Raw genomic sequence first — 21,819 nt, forward strand, 5'->3', positions numbered from 1 at the left:
GAATTTCTTCACTTTTAATCATTACAAAAGGACACTCTTTAGCACTAGTAATGCTTTTTGTCTTCAAGTCTACTTTGTAAGCCTATTCTGTCTGATATAAATATATGTACTACAGCTTTTTTCCTTTACTTTTTACTTATTTGGTAAATGGCTGGGTTTCTTTTATAATTTTTACTTTTAATTGGGATAAAAAAGCAAATAACAAATCACCATCTTAACCATCTTTAAGTGTATAGTTCTGCAGTGTTACGTATACTCACATTGTTGTGCAACAGATACCCAAGTTTTTTTATTAAACAAAACTGAAACTCTATCCAATTAAAACAACTCCCCATTTCCCCCCACCCCATAAACACCACTCTGTTTCCATGAATTTTAAAACTTTCGTACTTCATATAAATGGAATCATACACTATGTCTTTGGGACTTATTTCCTTTAGTATGTCCTGAAAGACTATCAGTGATGTATGTAGCATGTGACAGATTCCCATTCTTCTGAAAGCTGAATAATATTCCATCGCCCATAAACACCACCATTTTGTTTATCCATTCATCTGATAATGGACATTTGTGTTGTTTTCACTTTTTAGCTATTGTGAATACTGCTGCTATAAACATGCAAATATCTCTTTAGTTTTCTAACTGCCATACTGTTTCCCATAGCAGCTATACTATTTTATGTTTCCAACACCAATGTAAGGTTTCAATTTCTCCACATCCTCTCCAACAAATGTTATTTTCTGTGTTTTGCTTTTTATTTTGAAAGTAGCCATCCTAATGAGTTGATAACTCATTTGATTTTGATTTGCATTTCTCCAATGACTAATGATGTTGAGCATAATTTCATGTGCTTATTGGCCATTTGTATATCATCTTTGGAAAAATGTCTATTCGAGTCCTTTGTCCATTTTCTAAATTGAGTTATTTTGTTGAGTTGTTGGGTTTCTTTATATATTCAAGAATATTAACACCTTATCAGTTATGATAAGCAAATATTTTGTCCTATTTTGCAGGCTGTCTGTTCACCCTGTTTTGTGTCTGTTAATACACGTAAGCTTTTGATTTTCATGAATTCCAACTTGTCTATTTTTTTTAACATGTGCTTTTGGTGTTATATCCAAGAAATCACTGCCGAATCAAATGTCATGAGGCTTCACTTCTATGTTTTCTTCTAAGGGTTTTGAGTTTTAGGTTGAAGTCTTTAATCTGTTATTAAAATTTTTATGCATATGGTGTTAAAGTAAGGGTCCATCTCCATTTTTTCGCATGTGAATACGCAGTTTCCCCAACACCATTTGTTGAAGAAGTTGTCCTTTCCCCACTGAGTGGTCTTGGCATTCAAGTTCTGGGCTCTATAGTTCCATTTGTCTATGTCTATCTTTATGCCAGCAACACAGTTTTAATTACAGTAGTTTTGCAATATGTTTTGAAATCAGCAGCGTGAGATTTCCAAATTTATTTCTTCTTTTTAAAGATTGTTTTTGGTTCTTCAGGGTCCCATGAGATTCCATATAAATTTCATTATCCGTTATCCTATTTCTGCAAAAAATGCCATTGGGACTTTGATAGGGATTGCACTGAATCTGTAGATCACTTTGGGTAGTACTGACTTCCAATCCATGTACACAGGATGTCTTTCCTTTTACTTGTTTAAAAATCATTTTATTAAGATATAATTCACTTGTGGTACAATCTACCCCAGTGTACAATTATTTTTAGTTTACACATGCAATCATCATCACAATCAATATTACAACATTTTCATCACTCCAAAAAGAAGCCCAGTACCCACTAGCAGTCACTATTTTCTCCACCTATCCCAAACCCCACCTTAGATAGCCACCAATCTAATTTCTCTCTGTTCTGGACATTTCAGATAAACAGAATCGTATAATATGTGGTACTTTGTGACGGGCTTCTTTTACTTAGCATGATGTTTTCATATAGCATGTATCAGTAAATTCACTTTTTTCTATTGCCAAATAATATTCCATTGTATGGCTATACCACCTTTTATTTATCCATTCACCAACTGACAAACATTTTAGTTCTTTCCACTTTCATAATGCTGCAAGGAAGACTTGTGTACAAGTTTTTGCGTGGACATATGTTGTCATTTCTCTCATGTATATAACTAGCAGTGGCATTCCTGGGTCATATAATAACTCTGTTTAACATTTTGAGAACTGCCAAATTGCTTACCAGTAGTCCATGAGGATTCATATTTCCCCCATCATCACCAGCAATTGTGAGTATATGTATTTTATTGTGGTCATCCTAGTAGGTATGGGTGGCATCTCATTGTGATCATGATTTTTCACTTCACTTCCCTGATGGCTAATGATGTCAACCAAGTTTCCATGGGCTTATTGGCCATTTGTATATCTTCTTTGGAGAAATATCTATTCATTTTCTTTGCTCATTTTATAACTGGGTTATTTGTCCTTTTTATTATTGAGCTGTAAGAGTTTTTTTACATATTAAAAATGCAACTCCTTTATTAAATATGATTTGCAAATATTTTCTCCTAACCTGTTTTTTTCAGTACACTATGTTTTAGAACAGTTTTACCTTCACAGCAAAATTATATGAAACTAGAGTTCTCATATACCCTATAACCTCCCCCCAACACAGCCTGCCCACTATCAACAACCTGTACCAAGCGTTACATTTGTTACAATCAGTGAACCTACAATGACACATCACCAAAAGTCCATAATTTACATACGTTTCACTCAGTGTTGTACTTCCCATGGGTTTTGATATATGGATGGATATAAATGATGGATAATGACATATCCATCATTATAATATTATCATACCAAAAAAAATCTCACTGCCCTAAAAATCGTCTGTTCTGCCTATTCATCCCTCCCTCCCCCCAACCCCTAGAAACCACTAGTTTTATTATCTCCATCATTTTCCTTTTCCAGAACACTGACTAGTTGGAATCACCCAGTATGTAGCCTTTTCAGATTGGACCTTTTCACTTAGTAACATGCATTTAAGGTTCCTGCATGTCTTTTCATGGTCTGATAACTCGTTTCTTTTTACCACTAAATAATATTTCATTGTCAGGATATACCACAGTTTATTTATCCATCTGCCTACTGGAGGATGTCCTGGTTGCTTCCAAGTTTTGGCAATTATGAATAAAGCTGCTTTAAACATCCACGTGCAGGTTTTTGTGTGGACAAAAGATTGTCCACACAATCTAGATTGTATGGTAAGAGTATGTTTAGTTTTGTAAGAAACTTCCAAACTGTCTTCCAAAGTAGCTGTACCATTTTGCATTCCTACCTCCAATGAATGAGGGTTACTCCACATTCTCAGAAGCATTTATTAGTGTTGTCAGTGTTCTAGATGTTGGCCATTCTAATAGGTGTGTAGTAGAATCTCACTGTTGTCTTACTCTGCAATTCCCTGATGATATATCGACGTGGAGTATCTTTTCGTATTCTTATTTGCCATTTGTATATCTTCTTTGGTGAGATGTCCGTTCAGATCTTTGGTCCATTTTTTATTCAGGTTGTTTTCATATTGTTGATTTTAAGAGTTCTTTGTATATCCTGGATTATAGTCCTTTATCAGATGTGTGTTTTACTAATATTTTCTACCATTCCATAGCTTGGCTTCTCATACTTAACAGTGCCATTCACATAGCAAAAGTTTTTCATTTTAATGAAATCCAACTTATTAAAAGTCATTGCTCAACCCAAGATCATCTAGATTTTATTTTATATTACTTTCTAGGAGTTTTATAGTTTTGTGTTTCACATTTCAGCCTGTGATCCATTTTGAGTTAATTTTTGTGAAGGGAGTAAGGTCTGTGCCTAGATTCATTTTTTTCATGTGGATGTCCAGTTGTTCCATCACAATTTGTTGAAAAGACTATATGTTCTCCATTTTATTGCCTTTGCTCCTCTGCCAAAGATCAGTTTATTTTTAGAGGTCATTTCTGGGTTCTCTATTCTGTTCCATTGATCTATTTGTCTGTTATTTCACCAATATCACACTGTCTTGATCATCATAGCACTATAGTAACTCTTGATGTTGGATATTATTAGTCCTCTGACTTATCTTCTCCTTCAATATTGTATGGGCTATTCTGGGTCTTTTTTTTTGTTTTTGGTACGCAGGCCTCTCACCGCTGCGGCCTCTCCCGTTGTGAAGCATAGGCTCCGGACACGCAGGCCCAGCGGCCATGGCTCACGGGCCCAGCCGCTCCACGGCACGTGGGATCCTCCCGGACCAGGGCACAAACCCGCGCCCCCTGCATCGGCAGGCAGCTTCCCAACCACTGCACCACCAAGGAAGCCCCTATTCTGGGTCTTTTGCCTTTCCATAAAATTTTAGAATCAGTTGGTCAATATCCACAAAATAAATTCCTAGAATCTTTATTGGGATTGCACTGGATCAATTTAGGAAAACTGACAATATTGAGTCTCTCTTCCTGTGTATGAATACAGAATCTCTCTCATTTATTTAGTTCTTTGATTTCTTTCATCAAAGTTATGGTATTCCTCACATAGACCTTGTACATATTTTCTTAGATTTATACTTCAGTTATTTCATTTTGGGGGATGCTAATGTAAGTGGTTTTTTTGGGGGGAGGTCCATCTTCTGGTGTCCTTTGAAGTACAAAATTTTAAATTTTTTGATAATATCAAAATTATTTTTTCCTCCTGTTGCTTGTGCTATTGGTGTCATATAAGAAAACACTGTCAAATACAAAGTAAAAGATTTTCTTCTATGTTTTCCTCCAAGAGTTTTGCAGTTTTTGCTCTTATATTCATGTGTTTAATTTATTTTGAATTAATTTTTGTGCACGGTGAGTTAGGGTGGTGTCTAATTTATTCTTCTGTATGTGGATATCTACTTGTCCCAAGACCATTTGTTGAAAAGACTATTCTTTCCCTATTGAATGGCTTTTTAGGCACCTTTGCTGGAAGCTGGTTGACCACAGACACATAGGTGTATTTCCCAACTCTCAATTATCTTCCATTGATCTGTATGTCTATCCTTATACTAGTATCAACATTGCCTTAACGTAAGGACTGTGTATGAATCCTTCAACTTTGTTCTCTTTCAAGATTGTTTTGACTATTCTGGGTCCCTTGAATTTACATATGAATTTCAGATCAGCTTGTCAATTTCTGCAAAGAAGCCAGTTAGGATACTGATAGGGACTACACTTTGTAGATTGATTTTGGATTATTACTATTTTATGTTATGTATTTTTTCAGTCTTTTAATTTCAATCTTTTGGCTTTCTTATCTTTTTGATGTGTCACATGTAAATAACATAACTGGTTGTATTTGCATACATTCTGATAATATTCATTTTTGCTACTTAAATATTTGGGTTTCAATTTACTGCCTCATTTTTGTGCTGGAAGATTCCTTCCCCTTTATTCTTGTCTTATTCCACATTTTCCCTTTCTCCTAGTTTCTCCTAGTTTCAAGATTATTCCTTCTAATCTTATTTTTATTTATTTTTATTTTTTATTTTATTTTTTTTGCATACGCGGGCCTCTCACTGTTGTGGCCTCTCCCATTGTGGAGCACAGGCTCAGCGGCCATGGCTAATGGGCCCAGCCCCTCCACGGCATGTGGGATCTTCCTGGACCGGGGCACGCACCCGTGTCCCCTGCATCGGCAGGCGGACTCTCAACCACTGTGCCACCAGGGAAGCCCCTAATCTTATTTTTAAATGGGTGTCGTTCAAACGGCAAAATGAAAACTTTTAAAACTAATCAATTATCTTCTTTCCAAACACAAAAGTACCTTTAAATACGATTCATTCATTGCTCTCTCCCAGTCTGTGTTAATGTTATATTAGATCTGTGAGACACAGTTATTGTTTTATATAGTTAATATTTATTCAGATTTATTCACATATTTATCACTTGCTTTGCTCTATACTCCTTTCTGTAGTTCTGGCACCTGGAATCACTTTTATTCCAATTTTGGAAATTCCTTTGACGAACTGCAATTCCTCTCATTATATGTCACTCTCTTACTTGAAAGGTACTTTTGCAAGGCACACAATTATAGGTTGGTAGTTATTTTCCTGTGTTATATTAACACCATTGTTCCATTGTCTGTTGCATTCAAATGTTACTGGTGAGATGTCAGCTATCAGCTGTCCAGTCACTCTTCTTTCTTTGAAAGTAACCGCCTTTCTTCCCTGGCTGCTCTACTCTGGTACCTCTCTGCAGTTCAGAAAAAGTCCTAGGTATTACCTATTAAAATGCTGACTCTGTCCCATTTTCTCTCTTTTCCTTCTGGAACTCTGAATAAATATATATCTTAGACCATGTTTATCACTCTATATTCCACTTGCTTTTTACTTCTCTCAAAAATAAAAAGATTTATAATAAAATCCACTAGATGTTAAATTATACAACTTGATTTGAAATACACCAAATAATATCAAAGACTGTCTACAATACCATTCTATACCTTCTTTCATATATTCTATCTCTTTATCTCTCTATGCTGATTTTTGAATAGCTTCTTGTAAACTGTCTTGCAATTCACTGATTCTTTAATTGTATCTAATCTGCTGTTAATCCCTTCAATTAACTGAGTTCTTAATTTCAGCCTTAACTGTTTTTATTCCAGAAGTTCTAGAAAGGTTATTCTTTAGAATTTATTTTTCCCTGCAGATATTTTTCTTTAAACACAGTAAGCAAAGTTACTCTACACTATGTTTAATAATCCTACTATCTAAAATTTTTCAGGGTATGGTCTTACTGTCTGTTACTTTTGCTCATTCTCACATGCAGTACCTTATTTCCTTGTTTGCTTATTAACTTTGTGAGCTGCTCACTTTTTCTTTAAATTAATTAATTTATTTATTTACTTTTGGCTGCATTGGGTCTTTGTTGCTGTGCTTGTGCTTTCTCTAGCTGCAGCGAGCAGGGGCTATTCTTCGTTGCAGTGTGTGGGCTTCTTATTGTGGTGGCTTCTCTTGTTGTGGAGCACAGGCTCTAGGCACACAGGCGTCAGTAGTTGTGGCACATGGGCTCAGTTGCTGCGGCTCGCAGGCTCTAGAGCGCAGGCTCAGTAGTTGTGGTTCACGGGCTTAGTTGCTCCATGGCATGTGGGATCTTCCCGGACCAGGGCTCAAACCCGTGTCCCCTGCACTGGCAGGCGGTTTCTTAACCAGGGAAGCCCAAGCTGCTCACTTTCATTACAAAATAATTTGAGTAAATTCTTTGAGGTCTAGGATAAAGGTGAATGTCTTCACAAAAAAGTCAGATTTGCTTCTGCTAATTTCTGGGAAATAAACAGGCCACAATCACTTTAAATTTATGACTAGTATTTACTCTAGTCACCCATATAGTGTGAATTTGGGTTGCATGATTATAACTTCTAAGCCAATTTTTTTCTCCTTATTCTGCTTAGCACAACTAAGGAAATACGCTTTGTGGTCCCATAGAGGCGAAGATGAGAAAGCAGTTAAGTTCTCTTTCCCTAGGGTATTCTCCTTAGGTACCAATTCAATGGGAAAAGGACTCCTGTTGGAATCCCTGACTTTGACTGGGCCATGGGTTTGTCTTTTACCCCTATATTTTGAGTGGCTTTTGCAAAGCTGAACTTCTCAAACTACCCAAATTCCAAAATCGTCTCCCAGGCAAAACTGGTTTCAACACTCTACTTCTCTATGGTTTTATTCTGATAATAACTTACCTTGTAGTTCTTCAAGGATTTTAAATAGATATTTTCTCATTTATTAAAAGGCCATTTTAGTTGTCTTCAGTAATAAGGACATGTCAGAAACAGAAGGCCTACACCTACTCTTTGGTACAGTTCAACACAGCTTCTGGATTCAGCAAAACTTCCTTTACAAAGTCAGAAATGATCAACAAACAACCCTACCAATTTGGCATTCTTTTCATTTATACCTACACTCAATCTGTCCGGCTTCTGACACATCTGATTATTCTTTCCTCTTGAAGACAGTGTTTGGCTTCCACACCAGTTTCCTACACAACTCCTAAATGATCACTCCTCAGGGCTCAGACCTGGGTCTTATAAATTCTACATTTCCTCTGCTACCAATTTATCTTAAATTACCAACATACATCTCCTGGACTACTTTAATAGCCTCCCAACTGGATTTCTTCTGCCACTCTTGTCCCCATCTAATCCGTTCTCTGCCATAGTAACTAGTGATATTTTAAAAATAAAAATTAGATCACATCCTGTTGGCCTGTATAAAATTCTTCAAGGTACTGCTTCTGAACTTTAGGTAAGTTCCAAACTATTTAACATGGCCCACATGTTACCTTCTAAGATCAGATGCATGTCTATATATCTATAACTGTTCTCTTACATAAATACTATCAACAGACCTTTTTTCAGTTCCTCAAATATACCAAATTCTTTCCCATCTCAGATCCTTACACCTGCTAGTCCCTTTTCCTAAAATATGGTTTATCTGTTATTTGCATGGTTCATTCTTACTCATAGTTCCTATCTCACTATAACTGTGACTTTCTCACAGGCATTCCCTTATAGCCTAATCCAATAGCATCTTGTTCTTTTCACACTTATCATAATTTGTGATCAAGTACTTATTGCAGCTTATTTTAATGTCTATCACCCCAATTATTTGTAAGAACCAGGCATGTAGAGATCCTACTGTTATCTTCCCCTTCCATGCCCAGGACCTAACACAGTGTCACACACACAGTAGGAGTTTAATATATATTAAATAATTGATTCCTCTCCCTCTAAACAGACTCTCAGAAAAAGTACAATTCTAATGAGAAATTATATGTTGAGCACAGAATTAGAAACAAAGGAAATAAGTAACAGGAGTGTACATAGGGATCAGATAAGACATAATTACGAGCAGACCCATAATGCTTAAGAGCCATATAGCCAAGATTACTTTCCCCGGACTAATATTTAATGGCCAAGGCAATAGATGAATAAATTAAATTTAATTATTGTTGTCTATACTTTAAAGCAAATAATCATCTATCAACAGGATATGTTTCTCAAGGTGACCTGAAAGTTCGTTATTTGGCACTCTGAAAATATTTTGCCACAGAAACAATATTATACACAGAGGTTAGGTTCCCCTGGTTAGTTCATAATGTTTAATCTGTAATTCATTTATCCATTTTAACAAATATGATTGAGCACTACTTTGTGCCAGGAACTGTTGTAGCTGGAGATACAGCAGTGTACAAAGTAAGACAAAAATCCCTATCCTCATAGATCTTACATTCATGAGATGGAAACAGAAAAGAAGTAAGTGCAATATACAGAATGGTAGATGGTGAAGAACAAAGCAGGGCAGAGGGATAGGGAATGGAGGTAGTACAATTTTAACCTATTATTAGTTTATTTTCTATCTCTTTTTGTTCCCGAAAGGATTTAAGTTAGATGTTACTTATAGAACTTAAGTATCACAAATAAAGTAACAACCCTTACACAAGGAAAGACTTTCAACCAAGAAACTTTATAAAAACACACTTCCTTTCCCATAGCAGTAGGACAGAGAGAACTGCTCAGGCTCTAAGTCACTGACAAGCTACCATATCCTGAGGCAGGATCTCCAGAAAGGCAGGGGCTAGAGAGGAGGGTAAAAGCAGTGATGGAGAAATTCCAGGAAGAAAAGAAATGAAGCCTCAAGAAGGAAAGCACACACTTATTGATGCTATGGAGCTCCACAGACAGCCAGCCCCTTCTTTCCAACCACGAGTTGGCTGGCTTTCCTTTCTAGAACTGTATTTCTGACCAAGATCTCTTTCCTATTTGGCATATTATACTTATATAACTCTTCCCTCATTATTCTATCCCTAAAACAAATATTTAATTTGGGGGGGGGGGTTCTGATCAATTTAATGGCAGAAAAAGATCCTTTTTAATTCCTATCTATACCATTAAAAGTCATATAAAAGGAATGCAGATAGCCAGTAGACTACTCTGGCACTCTCTTACTGTACCTTAATAACTGGGATAGGTACCAGGAGGTGGGGTGAAACGCAAGAAGATAAAAAATTGGAACAAGGTTTCAAACACCACTCCCAGCAACAAAGTTATGATTGGACAAGGAGAGACAATCAGCCAGTTTAATCTTCTATACTTGTCAACAACCAGTTCTACAACCACAGAACATGCACTACAGACTAAGGTGAGAAGGACACAAGGGGCAACAAAAGTAACTCCTTTGTGAAGCCCTGCTCACATAGCTAGGGTGATTAGCCAGGAAAGGAAAAAGCATATGAACTAAGCCTGACCATAACTTTAGATTTTATTCCTTCTTATGAGAAAAGGCCTTCTTATTATTTTCACCTGAAAAAAGGGTTTTTAATCAGTGAGTGTTAATATTTATTTTTGTAATTAAAGTACTTATCTCACTGTCATTTTAATAAAATAATTTTTCAGGTTGTGAATATCAGATATATTTCCAGGAATTTTTCAAATTAAATATAATTTATTTATATTCAAAATTTCATAAAATAAACCCTCAAGTTTAGGAAAACATAAGCAGCAATGTGCCATCAAAACATAGTATCAACAGAAAGATGTTGATCAGAAACAATTACCTTTACGGCTGTGTGTTTGTTTTCATCTTCTTCCATCCACAAATCCTGCTCATAATAATATAAGCCATCATTGATAACTTTAGCAAGTTCAGATGTAATTTTTGCCCGAGATATGTGGTTGCCTGTTCGATCTCCTCCAGGATGTTTTCTCATGTAAGGTGGTGTCTGAGTTACAATCAAAATCTTGTTTAAATCCTGGTCATCAATTTCATAATCTGAATCATTATCAGACCAATCAGTAAATGTGTTTTTTCGCCCTTCTATTTGTTCCATCTCTTCATCAAATAAAAAATCAAGTTCTTCTTGTTCTTGCTCATCTGGAAGATATGGTTGATTTGATGCCTCTTCAGGTAGAGGTGGTGATTCCTGAAGGAAGAAATTGGTATTTTATATAAAAACATTGTTATCACTTTTACAATAAATGTCACATAACAACGTTAATGTAAGTAATATCAAAACTGTATGCTCGGGCTTCCCTGGTGGCGCAGTGGTTGAGAGTCTGCCTGCCAATGCAGGGGACACGGGTTCGTGTCCCGGTTCAGGAAGATCCCACATGCCGCGGAGCGGCTGGGCCCGTGAGCCATGGCCGCTGAGCCTGCGCGTCGCGTCCGGAGCCTGTGCTCCACAATGGGAGAGGCCACAACAGTGACACGCCCGCGTACCGCAAAAAAACAAACAAACAAAAAAAAATCTGTATGCTCAATAACTAGATTAGCAGTCAAACTGTAAAAGAAAATCATACCAGTATTATCCCAGGCCAATAAATATAAAGTAACTGCTAAACAATCAGTTTAAGATTAAAAAAACCCACAAAGCTGAAAAAAGAAGGATTATATTAAAGACTCCTTTAGAGTTAGAATGGTCCTTAGTACCAACTTGTTTTACAGATGAGGGAAAAAAAAAGGCCTAGAGATGTGACACTGTTTGTCCACAATTGCAGAATTAGTCCGGACTAGAACAACCAAGGACTTTTTTTTTTTTTTGGCCGTGCTGCATGTCATGCGGGATCCTACTTCCCCAACCAGGGATTGAACCCACACCCCTCGCAGTGGAAGTACAGAGCCCTAACCACTGGGAATTCCCAGAACAACCAGGGTCTTCTGACTTCCAGATTCAATGATCCTCCCTAGTCTCAAAGCTTTTTACCTCACAATTATATTAATACCATAATTTGCCAATAAGAAAACAAGTATAACTATAAGAAGATCAGAAATTTTTATAATTTTCTGGAAAGCAGAAATCAAATGGAATTATATTAATAATAAACATGACTAGAGGAAATAGAAATCTAAAACCCGTATCAAGGAAGGCTGGGACTTCCCTGGTGGTCCAGTGGGTAAGACTCTGCACTCTCAACGCAGGGGGCCCAGGTTTGATCCCTGGTCGGGGAACTAGATCCCACACGCATGCCGCAGCTAAGAGTTCACATGCCGCAACTAAAAAGTGCGCATGCTGCAATTAAAAAGATCCCACATGCTGCAACGAAGATCCCGTGTGCCGCAACTAAGACCCGGCACAGCCTAAATAAATAAATATTATTTAAAAAAAAAAAAAGGAAGGCTACAGGGAAGGCAGACACCATTGATCCCTCTGGGGTCCTAAAAAGTTTTAAGATGGTAGATACAAAGAGCAGGAAAGGACTATGTGACAGCAATCAAAATACGGGGGCTTCCCTGGTGGCGCAGTGGTTGAGAATCCGCCTGCCGATGCAGGGGACACGGGTTCGTGCCCCGGTCCGGGAAGATGCCACATGCCGCAGAGCAGCTGGGCCCGTGAGCCATGGCCGCTGAGCCTGCGCGTCCGGAGCCTGTGCTCCGCAGCGGGAGAGGCCACAACAGTGAGAGGTCCGCATACCAAAAAAAACACAAAAAAATAAAAAAACAAAACTGAAATATTATTAAAATATAAACTAATTTCAAGTAAAAAAGGTTAAAGCGAAATATTCTTAAATCATATTCAGAAATAAGATAAATTTTAAAAAATGATACAATATTATTTATTTTCAATTACTTAGTAACCCATAAGCTTTACTGAAGGGCAATGGTTCCAATTTTTACCATTTTTCTTAAAACTTTTCCAAATTTATATATGTACCTCAAAAACAGTGGCCTTACACTCCACTCAGAATTCATCACACTTCGGACTTCCCTGCTGGCGCAGTGGTTAAGAATCCGCCTGCCAATGCAGGGGACACGGGTTTGAGCCCTGGTCTGGGAAGATCCCACATGCCGCAGAGCAACTAAGCCCATGCACCACAATGACTGAGCCTGTGCTCTAGAGCCTGCAAGCCGCAACTACTGAGCCCACGCGCCAGCCCACGCGCTAGCCCACACGCCTAGCCCTAGCCCGAGCTCCGCAACAAGAGAAGTCACTACATTGAGAAGCCCGTGCACTGCAACAAAGAGCAGCCCCCACTCAACGCAACTAGAGAAAGCCCACACACAGCAACAAAGGCCCAACACAGCCAAAAATAAATAAATAATTTTTTTTTTTAATTTCTAAATAAGATATATCACACTTCACTTGGGTCATAACAACTTACCTTCAGTTTCACTGGGGATGGACAATGTCTCTTTTTTACTTCTATCCAAGGTTCTGAGTCCAAGTCGGGCAAACTGGCAGACAAACCTCTAGACACTGCTTGAAGATTACTTGTTTCAGTGTTTTTCTTTGGGCTCAGTGGACTTCCAATTCTTGGAGAATTTGGGGCAGACTCTAAAATTTTAAGTTAGTTCTACAGTTAAAATAATGGTTTTCTTACTTATAACAAACATTTTTTCTTTAATTGGGCATTTTCTTTCTTCACAAAAACATGATAAATCAATCTCAATTATAATCTTTCAATGATTTTCAAACCCAAAGGGGTTTGTAAGATGTATTCGAGTGAAGCCAATGAATAATAACAGGAATGTTATCAATCCTTATGCAGACACATTCATTCAAACTTCTCAAGAATATCAAGGCAAGTCACTTACTAATTATGACAATACATCTATTTGGGAGTCAATTCTCTGTGAAACCTTAGATTCATTAATTGTAATGAAATTAGGGAATCTTAAATGCTACTAAGCAAATAAAATTCGTATTTTATTCAAGGCAAAATCAATCCTTCATTGTTCTGCTAGGATCTATACTAAGGCGGCCAATACTCATACTTTTCTTATCTCCTTTGCCTAACAAGGTTTACCTAAATGCAGTTTGGCCCTTGGCTCGCAGTGAATACTGTGAAGACTAGAATGTCACGTCATTAAAGTGCAATGTCCTGGTAATAACAAAACATTTTACAACTCTGCTGGAATTAAAAATGCCTTTCTCCACACTTTTAATCAAAGTAATTATATGCTCTATAAAATACAAATCAATTCCTTTATAAATTTTTTTTCAGAAGTCGAAGAATATTTAAGTTATAATGCAATATGAACTTGCTTTGGACAAAAAGTGTTTTAAAAACAAATTTATACTGTAAACTTCTAAACATTATTTACTCCTCAAAGCCGATTCCCTGAAAATATTGCAAAGTTGAATACTACAGAGAGAAAGTTGAAATAAATGAACACCAACAATCCTAACTTACTAAATGAAAATGCAAAGGCACATTCCAGGAGTGAGTTTGAGAGAGTAGTCCAAGATTTTACTTTCATCTACTACATACGAGAATCAGATGGATTTATTATCTTCTCCATGGACACACAGATCCAGGCTTCAACAACCAGATTACTATATTGCTTTAAAAAGAAGTATAATGATTCATAACAGAAAACGCTCTAAAACCGCACTGTTCAATAAAATAGCCACTAGCTTTGTGGAGCTACAAAGCACTTGAAATGTGGCTAGTGCTGAAATGTATTCAGGATAAGTGTAAAATACACAGCAGATTTCAAACACTTGGTACAAAAATAACATTGGTCCATAATTTTTATATTAATGTCATAATATTTGGGTATATTAAAAGTAATTTCATTTGTTTTACAGCTTTTAATGCTATTAAAAATTATTAGGATTACATGTGTGGCAAACGTAATATTTCTATTGGACACTGCTGCTCTACAACTTAATGGTACATGTCATCAATTGATCCAAAAAATTAGTACGAGTGAAAAGGTTTGGGCTGTCAGTATTAATACTGAAGTTATAGGAATGAAAAAAACATTAACTCTAGAGAACCCTATTCCTAATACTATGAATCATCTCTGTTCATGCAGTAAATAAAGCTTTAAAAGTAGACTAGGAACCACCACTAGTAACTGGGAGAATTAACTAAATTAGTATGTATAGTTCATGTATACACGATTAGAACAGTATCTGGCACAAGGTAGAGAAATTAGTATCTACTATTTTTAACACAGAAATTGAATTTTTAAATACCTACTTAAGTTTATGATATAATCATCTCTAATTGCTCTTTAAGCTTGAATAATGTTTCTACCATGAAGTTGTATGTTTCACAATATTCACAATGCATGTGCTTATATTGGGTTGGCCAAAAAGTTCGTTCAGGCAATATGTATGTGCATGTAAATGAGTATATATTTTTTTAAAAAACACAAAAATGTACAAACATTGTGATTTTATTCTTGTAATTTTATTAATAATGCATAAATGGTTAATGGACAGGCATCACCAACTTGACTGACCTATCTTAGCTACCCTGTGGAAAAAGTATTTTCTATTTAACAACTGACCGAATGCCTCTTCATAAGACAGTTAAAAATGTCATCTTGGACCCCAAGTTTACACAATAACTTAATCTAACTTACCATCAGACATTGTATTCTTTTTTAAAAAAAACCTAAAAAATGTCACTTGAAGTTCTTCAACTTTTAAAACACCTGCCCAAGTTGCTTGCTAGGTGTAGAGGCACAGAGGGCTGACAATCAAAGAAACACTAAATAAAAATATCTGTGAGACTGTCCATCAGTGCTTTATTGATGGGAGGTCTCTACACTGGTATATCAAAAATACATTCTGAAGAGTAAAAAAAAAATACTCTTATTCGTTTCTTAAGTTTCTTATCCCTTAGTGTCCACATTAATAAATCTTATAGTCCATGCGAAACACTACGACAACATGTGAATTATACAATGTACACTATACTGTGAAGAGCAAATCAAATAGCAAAGGACCTAACAATCTGAGAAATTCCACTCAAGCCTCTCTATTTCTGCTTTATTGATCTGGACACAAGTACATAAGTCTGGAAGGAAAAGACAGAATCTTGCAATATTTCCAGAATGATAATTAACTTTCCCACCGTGAACAAAAGTAGCACATGCAGCCCAGGCTAATTACAAACAAATGGGCAGCTCCTATAAAAACAACAGCAGTCTTCTGGTCTGTCTTTCATCATCGTCACAAAGGTGTTTATCTCCACTGTAGTGTTGGCCCAACCTCCTCCACAGGAGTTGGGAGTAGACATTCTTGCACAGAAGTCTGGTCGCTTTCATTTCTGCAGACGATTTGTTCCAATGTTTATAATGATATTTCAGTGAGTCACCTATTCCTCTGCATATTCCGATCAAATGACATCCAAGAGCATCAGTAGATCATCACCCTGACTGAAAAAAGTTTAAGCACACATATTTTTTCCCAAGAGGGAATGTCTTAAAAATGATCCAGGAAAAAATTCTTAACATTAAAGCAATTTTTGGAAATTCTAAATACCACTAATTCCTTAATATATAATTACAATAACTTCATAAGAGATCCCCAATTCTGATTTAGAATATAGGTCATCTTGTCATTTCAAGACAAAGTTGAAGCACATAAGAAAAAAATTAAAGGAAGGCTACCCCCACTCTTAAGACTTTTAGACTATTCCAATCTTACAAGGGGAAAACTGGCAGAATACATCTATAATCATTTAGTAAAATTAAGAAGATAGGTAGAAACTCCACATGTGACAAAGTAGACAAATAAGAATAAATAGAGCAGAGCTCCTCCCATAATTCTTAAATCCCTATTTTAATTTATAACTTTCTGCGGGAGGCAATATGAATAGAATTTAAAGCATCATAAGTCACTGGGTTATCTTTAATTTTCTATTGAATCTATATAAACTTTAAAAAGGAAAGGTAAATTGGACTAAATAGCCCACTGTTATGCTGTTTGCTCTGGAAGAAAAGGTGTTACCTGTATGTGAACCAAAGGCTTGGCCTGGTACAAACTCTGGGCAATCAATCAGTTGAGAGAAGTCTGTTTGTGGCACACTACTACGTGGAGGAGGGCCCGGAATTGGCCATTTTTCTGGTTCTATCTTTTTTCTCATTTTCTCGTCCACAATTTCCACTTCTGTGCTATCTTTCAGTGCCTATAAATAGGAATTTTGAGTTATTAAAGAACATTCAATCAAAAAATTTAATTGTACCTCCTATACTTCTAATAACCTAAACATTTTTTAAGTCTGAAATCAGCACAGGGTATTACAGTTAATGTAATATATTTCTCAGAATATCCATGAACAGAACAGATATTAAAATAATTTGCCCCTGTAAAGTAACAAATATCCTGATTTAACATGTAGCAAATTATTCTAATTGTGAAAAACAAATTTTCAATTAAGGAGTATTGCATCAACTTGAAGCAAACTACTATAATTTTTTATTGACAATTTTTTCCGCTCCTATTTCCTTTAGTTTTCCCTTAATATCACCAAATAAAATTTAGGCATTATATTTAATTATTGTAATAAATACCACCATTATTGAATAATAAACACACACATGCAGAGATTCCTCATAATACCTTGTAAGTGTAAAGTAGGTTTCACAGATGAGGAAATTGAGGCTCAAAGAAATAAAGTAACTTGATAAAGGTTATGGACTTAGTATGAGGCAATAGTATGAGGCAATACCAGGACTCAAACCATTTATTATCTGTCCAACACGAGAACCCTCAGCCACGAGGATATGGTGGCTCTCAAAAATAGCTTGCTGGGGCTTCCCTGGTGGCGCAGTGGTTGAGAGTCCGCCTGCCGATGCAGGGAACACAGGCTCGTACCCCGGTCTGGGAGGATCCCACATGCCACAGAGCGGCTGGGCCCATGAGCCATGGCCGCTGAGCCTCCGCGTCCGGAGCCTGTGCTCCGCAGCGGGAGAGGCCACAACAGTGAGAGGCCCGCGTCAGCTTGCTGTAATTTAAGGATAAAATAAAACTAGAACAAAATTTCTTCCAAATAAAAATTACAGCCTTACTGAGCTGAATCTTCCCTGAAATTCAAGGATACTCACACCTTGAGAAACTAGAAAAAATACAAATATAAAAACTCAACATACAAACTGTTAACTTATAAAGATTAAAACTCGCTATATTTTAGTTGGAGAACACATTATATGTATTACTTTAAGTATCTTACATTTGTATGCCCTTAATATTAGTATCATATTTACTTCTCAAGTAAGTATATTTTCTGTAACTGGACATTACTTTAAAATTAGTTTTAAAATTATTTAAAAACAAACTCTTTTGATGGGAATCAGGATACTCACTGAAAGAGAAGAGAGTCTGAAATATAGAATGAAGGAAATAAGGAAGAATCTTACAGTAAAGGATCTGAGTTGCTGATATGTGTATTTTTTTAATGTATTTTCCTAGTTTTGTCCACTGAATGTTCTAGAAGCAATGACACCCCAGTAGCAAAGCAGTATACCTAGCATCCAGATCTTGCAACAACATGGATGAATTTCAAAAACTACAAATGAAAGAGCCAGGAGACAGAAGAACTCTATTTACACAAATGTAAAGAAAAGACAAAATAAATCTCTGGTAACAGAATCAGAAAAATGCTTTGGTTTGGCTGGGCAAAGGGTGAGGGGATGGGGGACTGACTGCAAAGGGCCACTAAGGAAGTTTTTAGAGTAATTAACTATATCTTGTTTGGAGCAGGCTTATACAATTTTCAAAACTCGAAATGAACACCTAGTAGCACTGCATTTTACATCATGTTATTTACACCTGAATTTTAAAAAGAAAAAGAAAAATCACCTTAAAACTTTGCTATGGGCTTAAGTTTTTCAAAATGTTTTGGAAAAAGACCACCAACAGTGTTCACTGGTATGCGAAGCAAGTCAAACTCTGAACAGCAGTAGTTTTAATTGGTTCAATATCTTGGAAAAACGTTTAGCAGTATTTACAAAGGTAAACTCGTATATATATATATATATATATGTATATATATATATGTTTGTATACACACAAACACACACACGCACATAACCTGTTACCCATCAATTTCACAGAAAAATAAGTGCATATGTCCATCCAAAAATATGTACAATAATAATGTTCACAACAGTCACATATTCAAGCTGTAAAGAACCCAGATGTCTATTAAAAGGAACCTGAAAAGAGTTATATTCATACAATTGAATACTACTGCAAAATGAAAAATAAACAACTGCCACACACAACAACAACATGGATAAGCCTTACAGAAATAACAAGCAAAAGTCAGATATAAAAGATTTCAAATAACTTTGATTATGTAATGTTTAAAAAACAAGATAAAAAAAAAAAAAAAAAAACAAGATGAAGGACCTCTCTGAAAAGCAACTACTTTGAGGAGAACAGTGATTCAGACTAGGAGGGAGTACAAGGGAGCTCCCTGGGATGTTGAAAATGTTCTATCTTAATCCAGGTAGCAGTAACACAAGTATGTACATAGGGGAAAGTCATTCTTAATCTTATAACTTCTAATATACAATGTATAAGTTATGTCTCAATTTAAAGAAAAATTTTCAGGAAAAAATTCAAAGTTCTTTATATATAGCTATTGAATGATCTTCCAATGTATGCTGTTTTTATAAAAGGAAGGGGTATAACAGTATATGTAGTAAAACATGAACTATCTCAGGAAGAATACACAAAAAAGAAGTAACACTACTTGCCATACCAAGGAAGGTTTAACTAGTTCACTGTTGGTGAAAGATGAGAAGGAAATTTTTCACTATATACCCTTTGAATCTTGAATCACAGGGAATTAATTCCCTACTGAAAAGAAAAGAACAAAAAAAAAACTCAAGAAGAAAATAAAGAAAACAGAAAGGGGGAAAGTTGTGACTCAGGCCTTAAAAGACTCATATAAAAACTTAAAAGGCTCACAGCATACACAAATTAAGGAAAAGATCTAGACAGAGTTAGACATATTTTTACTAAAACCAAATCTTGGTTATCTTGAACTCCTAAACAATGAGCTACAGTATACAGTCAACATTTCTGGGTGTCTGAGGAGTTTTTTCCTATTATTTTCTATTATTTCTATTATATTGTACTATAACTATGTTAAGTGATAACACTGCAATAGCCATCATATTACAATATACATATGTATCAAAGTAAAAAAAAAAAAGAAAGAAAAAGAGTGCAGTAAGGTGAAAAACAAATGGGAGAGGAGGACACAGATTCAGTAAGTTTAGCTGTGTAGACACACTCAACCAGAGCAGATATGGGTGTTAGCTAAAATATATTTTGCTTCTTTTGATAGTTTTTTCAAGACAGTTAAGACACTGTCACTGCCAGACACTGCCATTACACTGCCAGACACTGCCAGACACTGCCATTACACATTTCATACTCATAACAACCCTATGAAGTATGTATTGTTGCAACAATTTCCACTTTACAGAAGTCTCAGGACACTGCCTGAAGTCACAGAGCTAGGAGGATATGTATGCAGGTTCTAAAGCCCATGCTCTAGATCAGTATGTTTATACTGCAAAGCCTAATGAAGCCTTACCTTCTTAAGGGAAAAAAAGACATCTTTCCCACTGTAATAAGTGGTAGGTACATAATGAATGTTAAGTGAATTCAGACCTATGCTATTCTAAATCACTATGCTTATGTGTTTCTATGTTTCACAGTACTAGTATTTCTTACTGTAAATCAGTCACTGTGGTGACTTCGCTGGTGGCGCAGTGGTTAAGAGTCAACCTGCCAGCGCAGGGGACACGGGTTCGAGCCCTGGTCTGGGAAGATCCCGCGTGCCGTGGAGCAACTAAGCCTGTGCACCACAATTACTAAGTCTGCACTCTAGAGTCTGTGTGTCACAGCTACCAAAGCCCCCGTACCTAGAGCCCATTCTCCTCAACAAGAGAAGCCACCGCAATGAGAAGCCCACGCACCACAAGAAAGGGTAGCTCCTGCTCACAGCAACTAGAGGAAGCCCATGCAGAGCAGCAAAGACCCAACGCAGCCAAAAATAAATAAATAAACTCTACAAAAAAAATCAGTCACTATGTATTAATAATGCTAACCATAATGGTAACGCAAAAATTTTTTGTTTTTTTTTTTTTCAAATATCCTTTCCCGGGCTTCCCTGGTGGCACAGTGGTTAAGAATCCACCTGCCGATGCAGGGGACATGGGTTCAAGCCCTGGTCCGGGAAGATCCCACATGCCGCAGAGCAACTAAGCCCATGCGCCACAACTACTGAGCCTGTGCTCTAGAGCCTGTGAGCCACAACTACTGAGCCCGCGTGCTACAACTACTGAAGCCCGCACGCCTAGAGCCTGTGCTCCACAACAAGAGAAGCCACTACAATGGGAAGCCCACGTACCGCAACGAAGAGTAGCCCCCACTCGCCGCAACTAGAGAAAGCCCGCGCACAGTAACAAAGACCCAGTGCAGCCAAAACTAAATAAATAAAATAAATTTATTAAAAACAAAAAAAAAAGAACACAACTAGAAAGCCTATTTTAAATTAACCTTCTTTATACAGGAAAAATTCTCAAAATTTAAATTTAATTTAAATTTTAATTTAATAATTTAATACATGCTATTTTATAGCAACCTGAAGACTAAAAGGACCAAGAACACCCAAGAGTGTTCTAGTTTGTGTTGGGGTTCAACCCATCTAAGAAGGATCAGGTTAAAAATAGGTGGAAACATCATTAAGTAATCCTTTGAGGGGTCAGACATTTATTTGGGTTTTATAAAATGGCAAAAAAGCCTTGAGATATAGTCTAAGCCTTAGGTAACTACAGATTGTTTTTGCTTTTTCCTTAAAATTGTTTAATAGACTTTATTTTTTAGAGCAGTTTTAGGTTCACAGCATGACTAAAGTACAGACTGTTTTTGTGTATGAAAAATTACCTCTAAAATGAGATTAAGGTTTGTAGTGAGGGCCTGAACACGGTGGAAACCAGCAATCAGGGAAATAGGCAAGAAACCTTGCTCATCCATCTTTCTCCTAAGAAAGAAGTCCCGTTCCAAGTTTTCTATACTGAAGTAATATTCACTGAAAAAAGAAAGAAAGA

At 36.5% G+C, this 21,819-nt stretch overlaps 1 protein-coding gene across 5 annotated transcripts in view; it reads right to left on the reverse strand.

Annotated features, from left to right (window-relative positions):
* Positions 1–21,819, reverse strand: part of LARP1B (La ribonucleoprotein 1B) — a 130,722-nt gene that overhangs the window by 80,943 nt on the left and 27,960 nt on the right. For 4 of the 5 annotated variants that reach the window (XM_067735094.1, XM_067735095.1, XM_067735097.1 and 1 more), the window contains 4 exons: positions 21,656–21,800; positions 16,700–16,877; positions 13,113–13,285; positions 10,571–10,936 (listed from right to left, as the gene is read on the reverse strand). In XM_067735094.1, coding sequence (XP_067591195.1) covers positions 10,571–10,936; positions 13,113–13,285; positions 16,700–16,877; positions 21,656–21,800 — 862 coding nt within the window. Of the gene's footprint in view, positions 1–10,570; positions 10,937–13,112; positions 13,286–15,130; positions 16,126–16,699; positions 16,878–21,655; positions 21,801–21,819 lie in introns of those variants that run through there. The other variant, XM_067735098.1, reaches the window with a different exon arrangement.

The sequence above is a fragment of the Pseudorca crassidens genome, chromosome 4, assembly GCF_039906515.1.
Source record: "Pseudorca crassidens isolate mPseCra1 chromosome 4, mPseCra1.hap1, whole genome shotgun sequence".
Lineage (NCBI taxonomy): Eukaryota > Metazoa > Chordata > Mammalia > Artiodactyla > Delphinidae > Pseudorca > Pseudorca crassidens.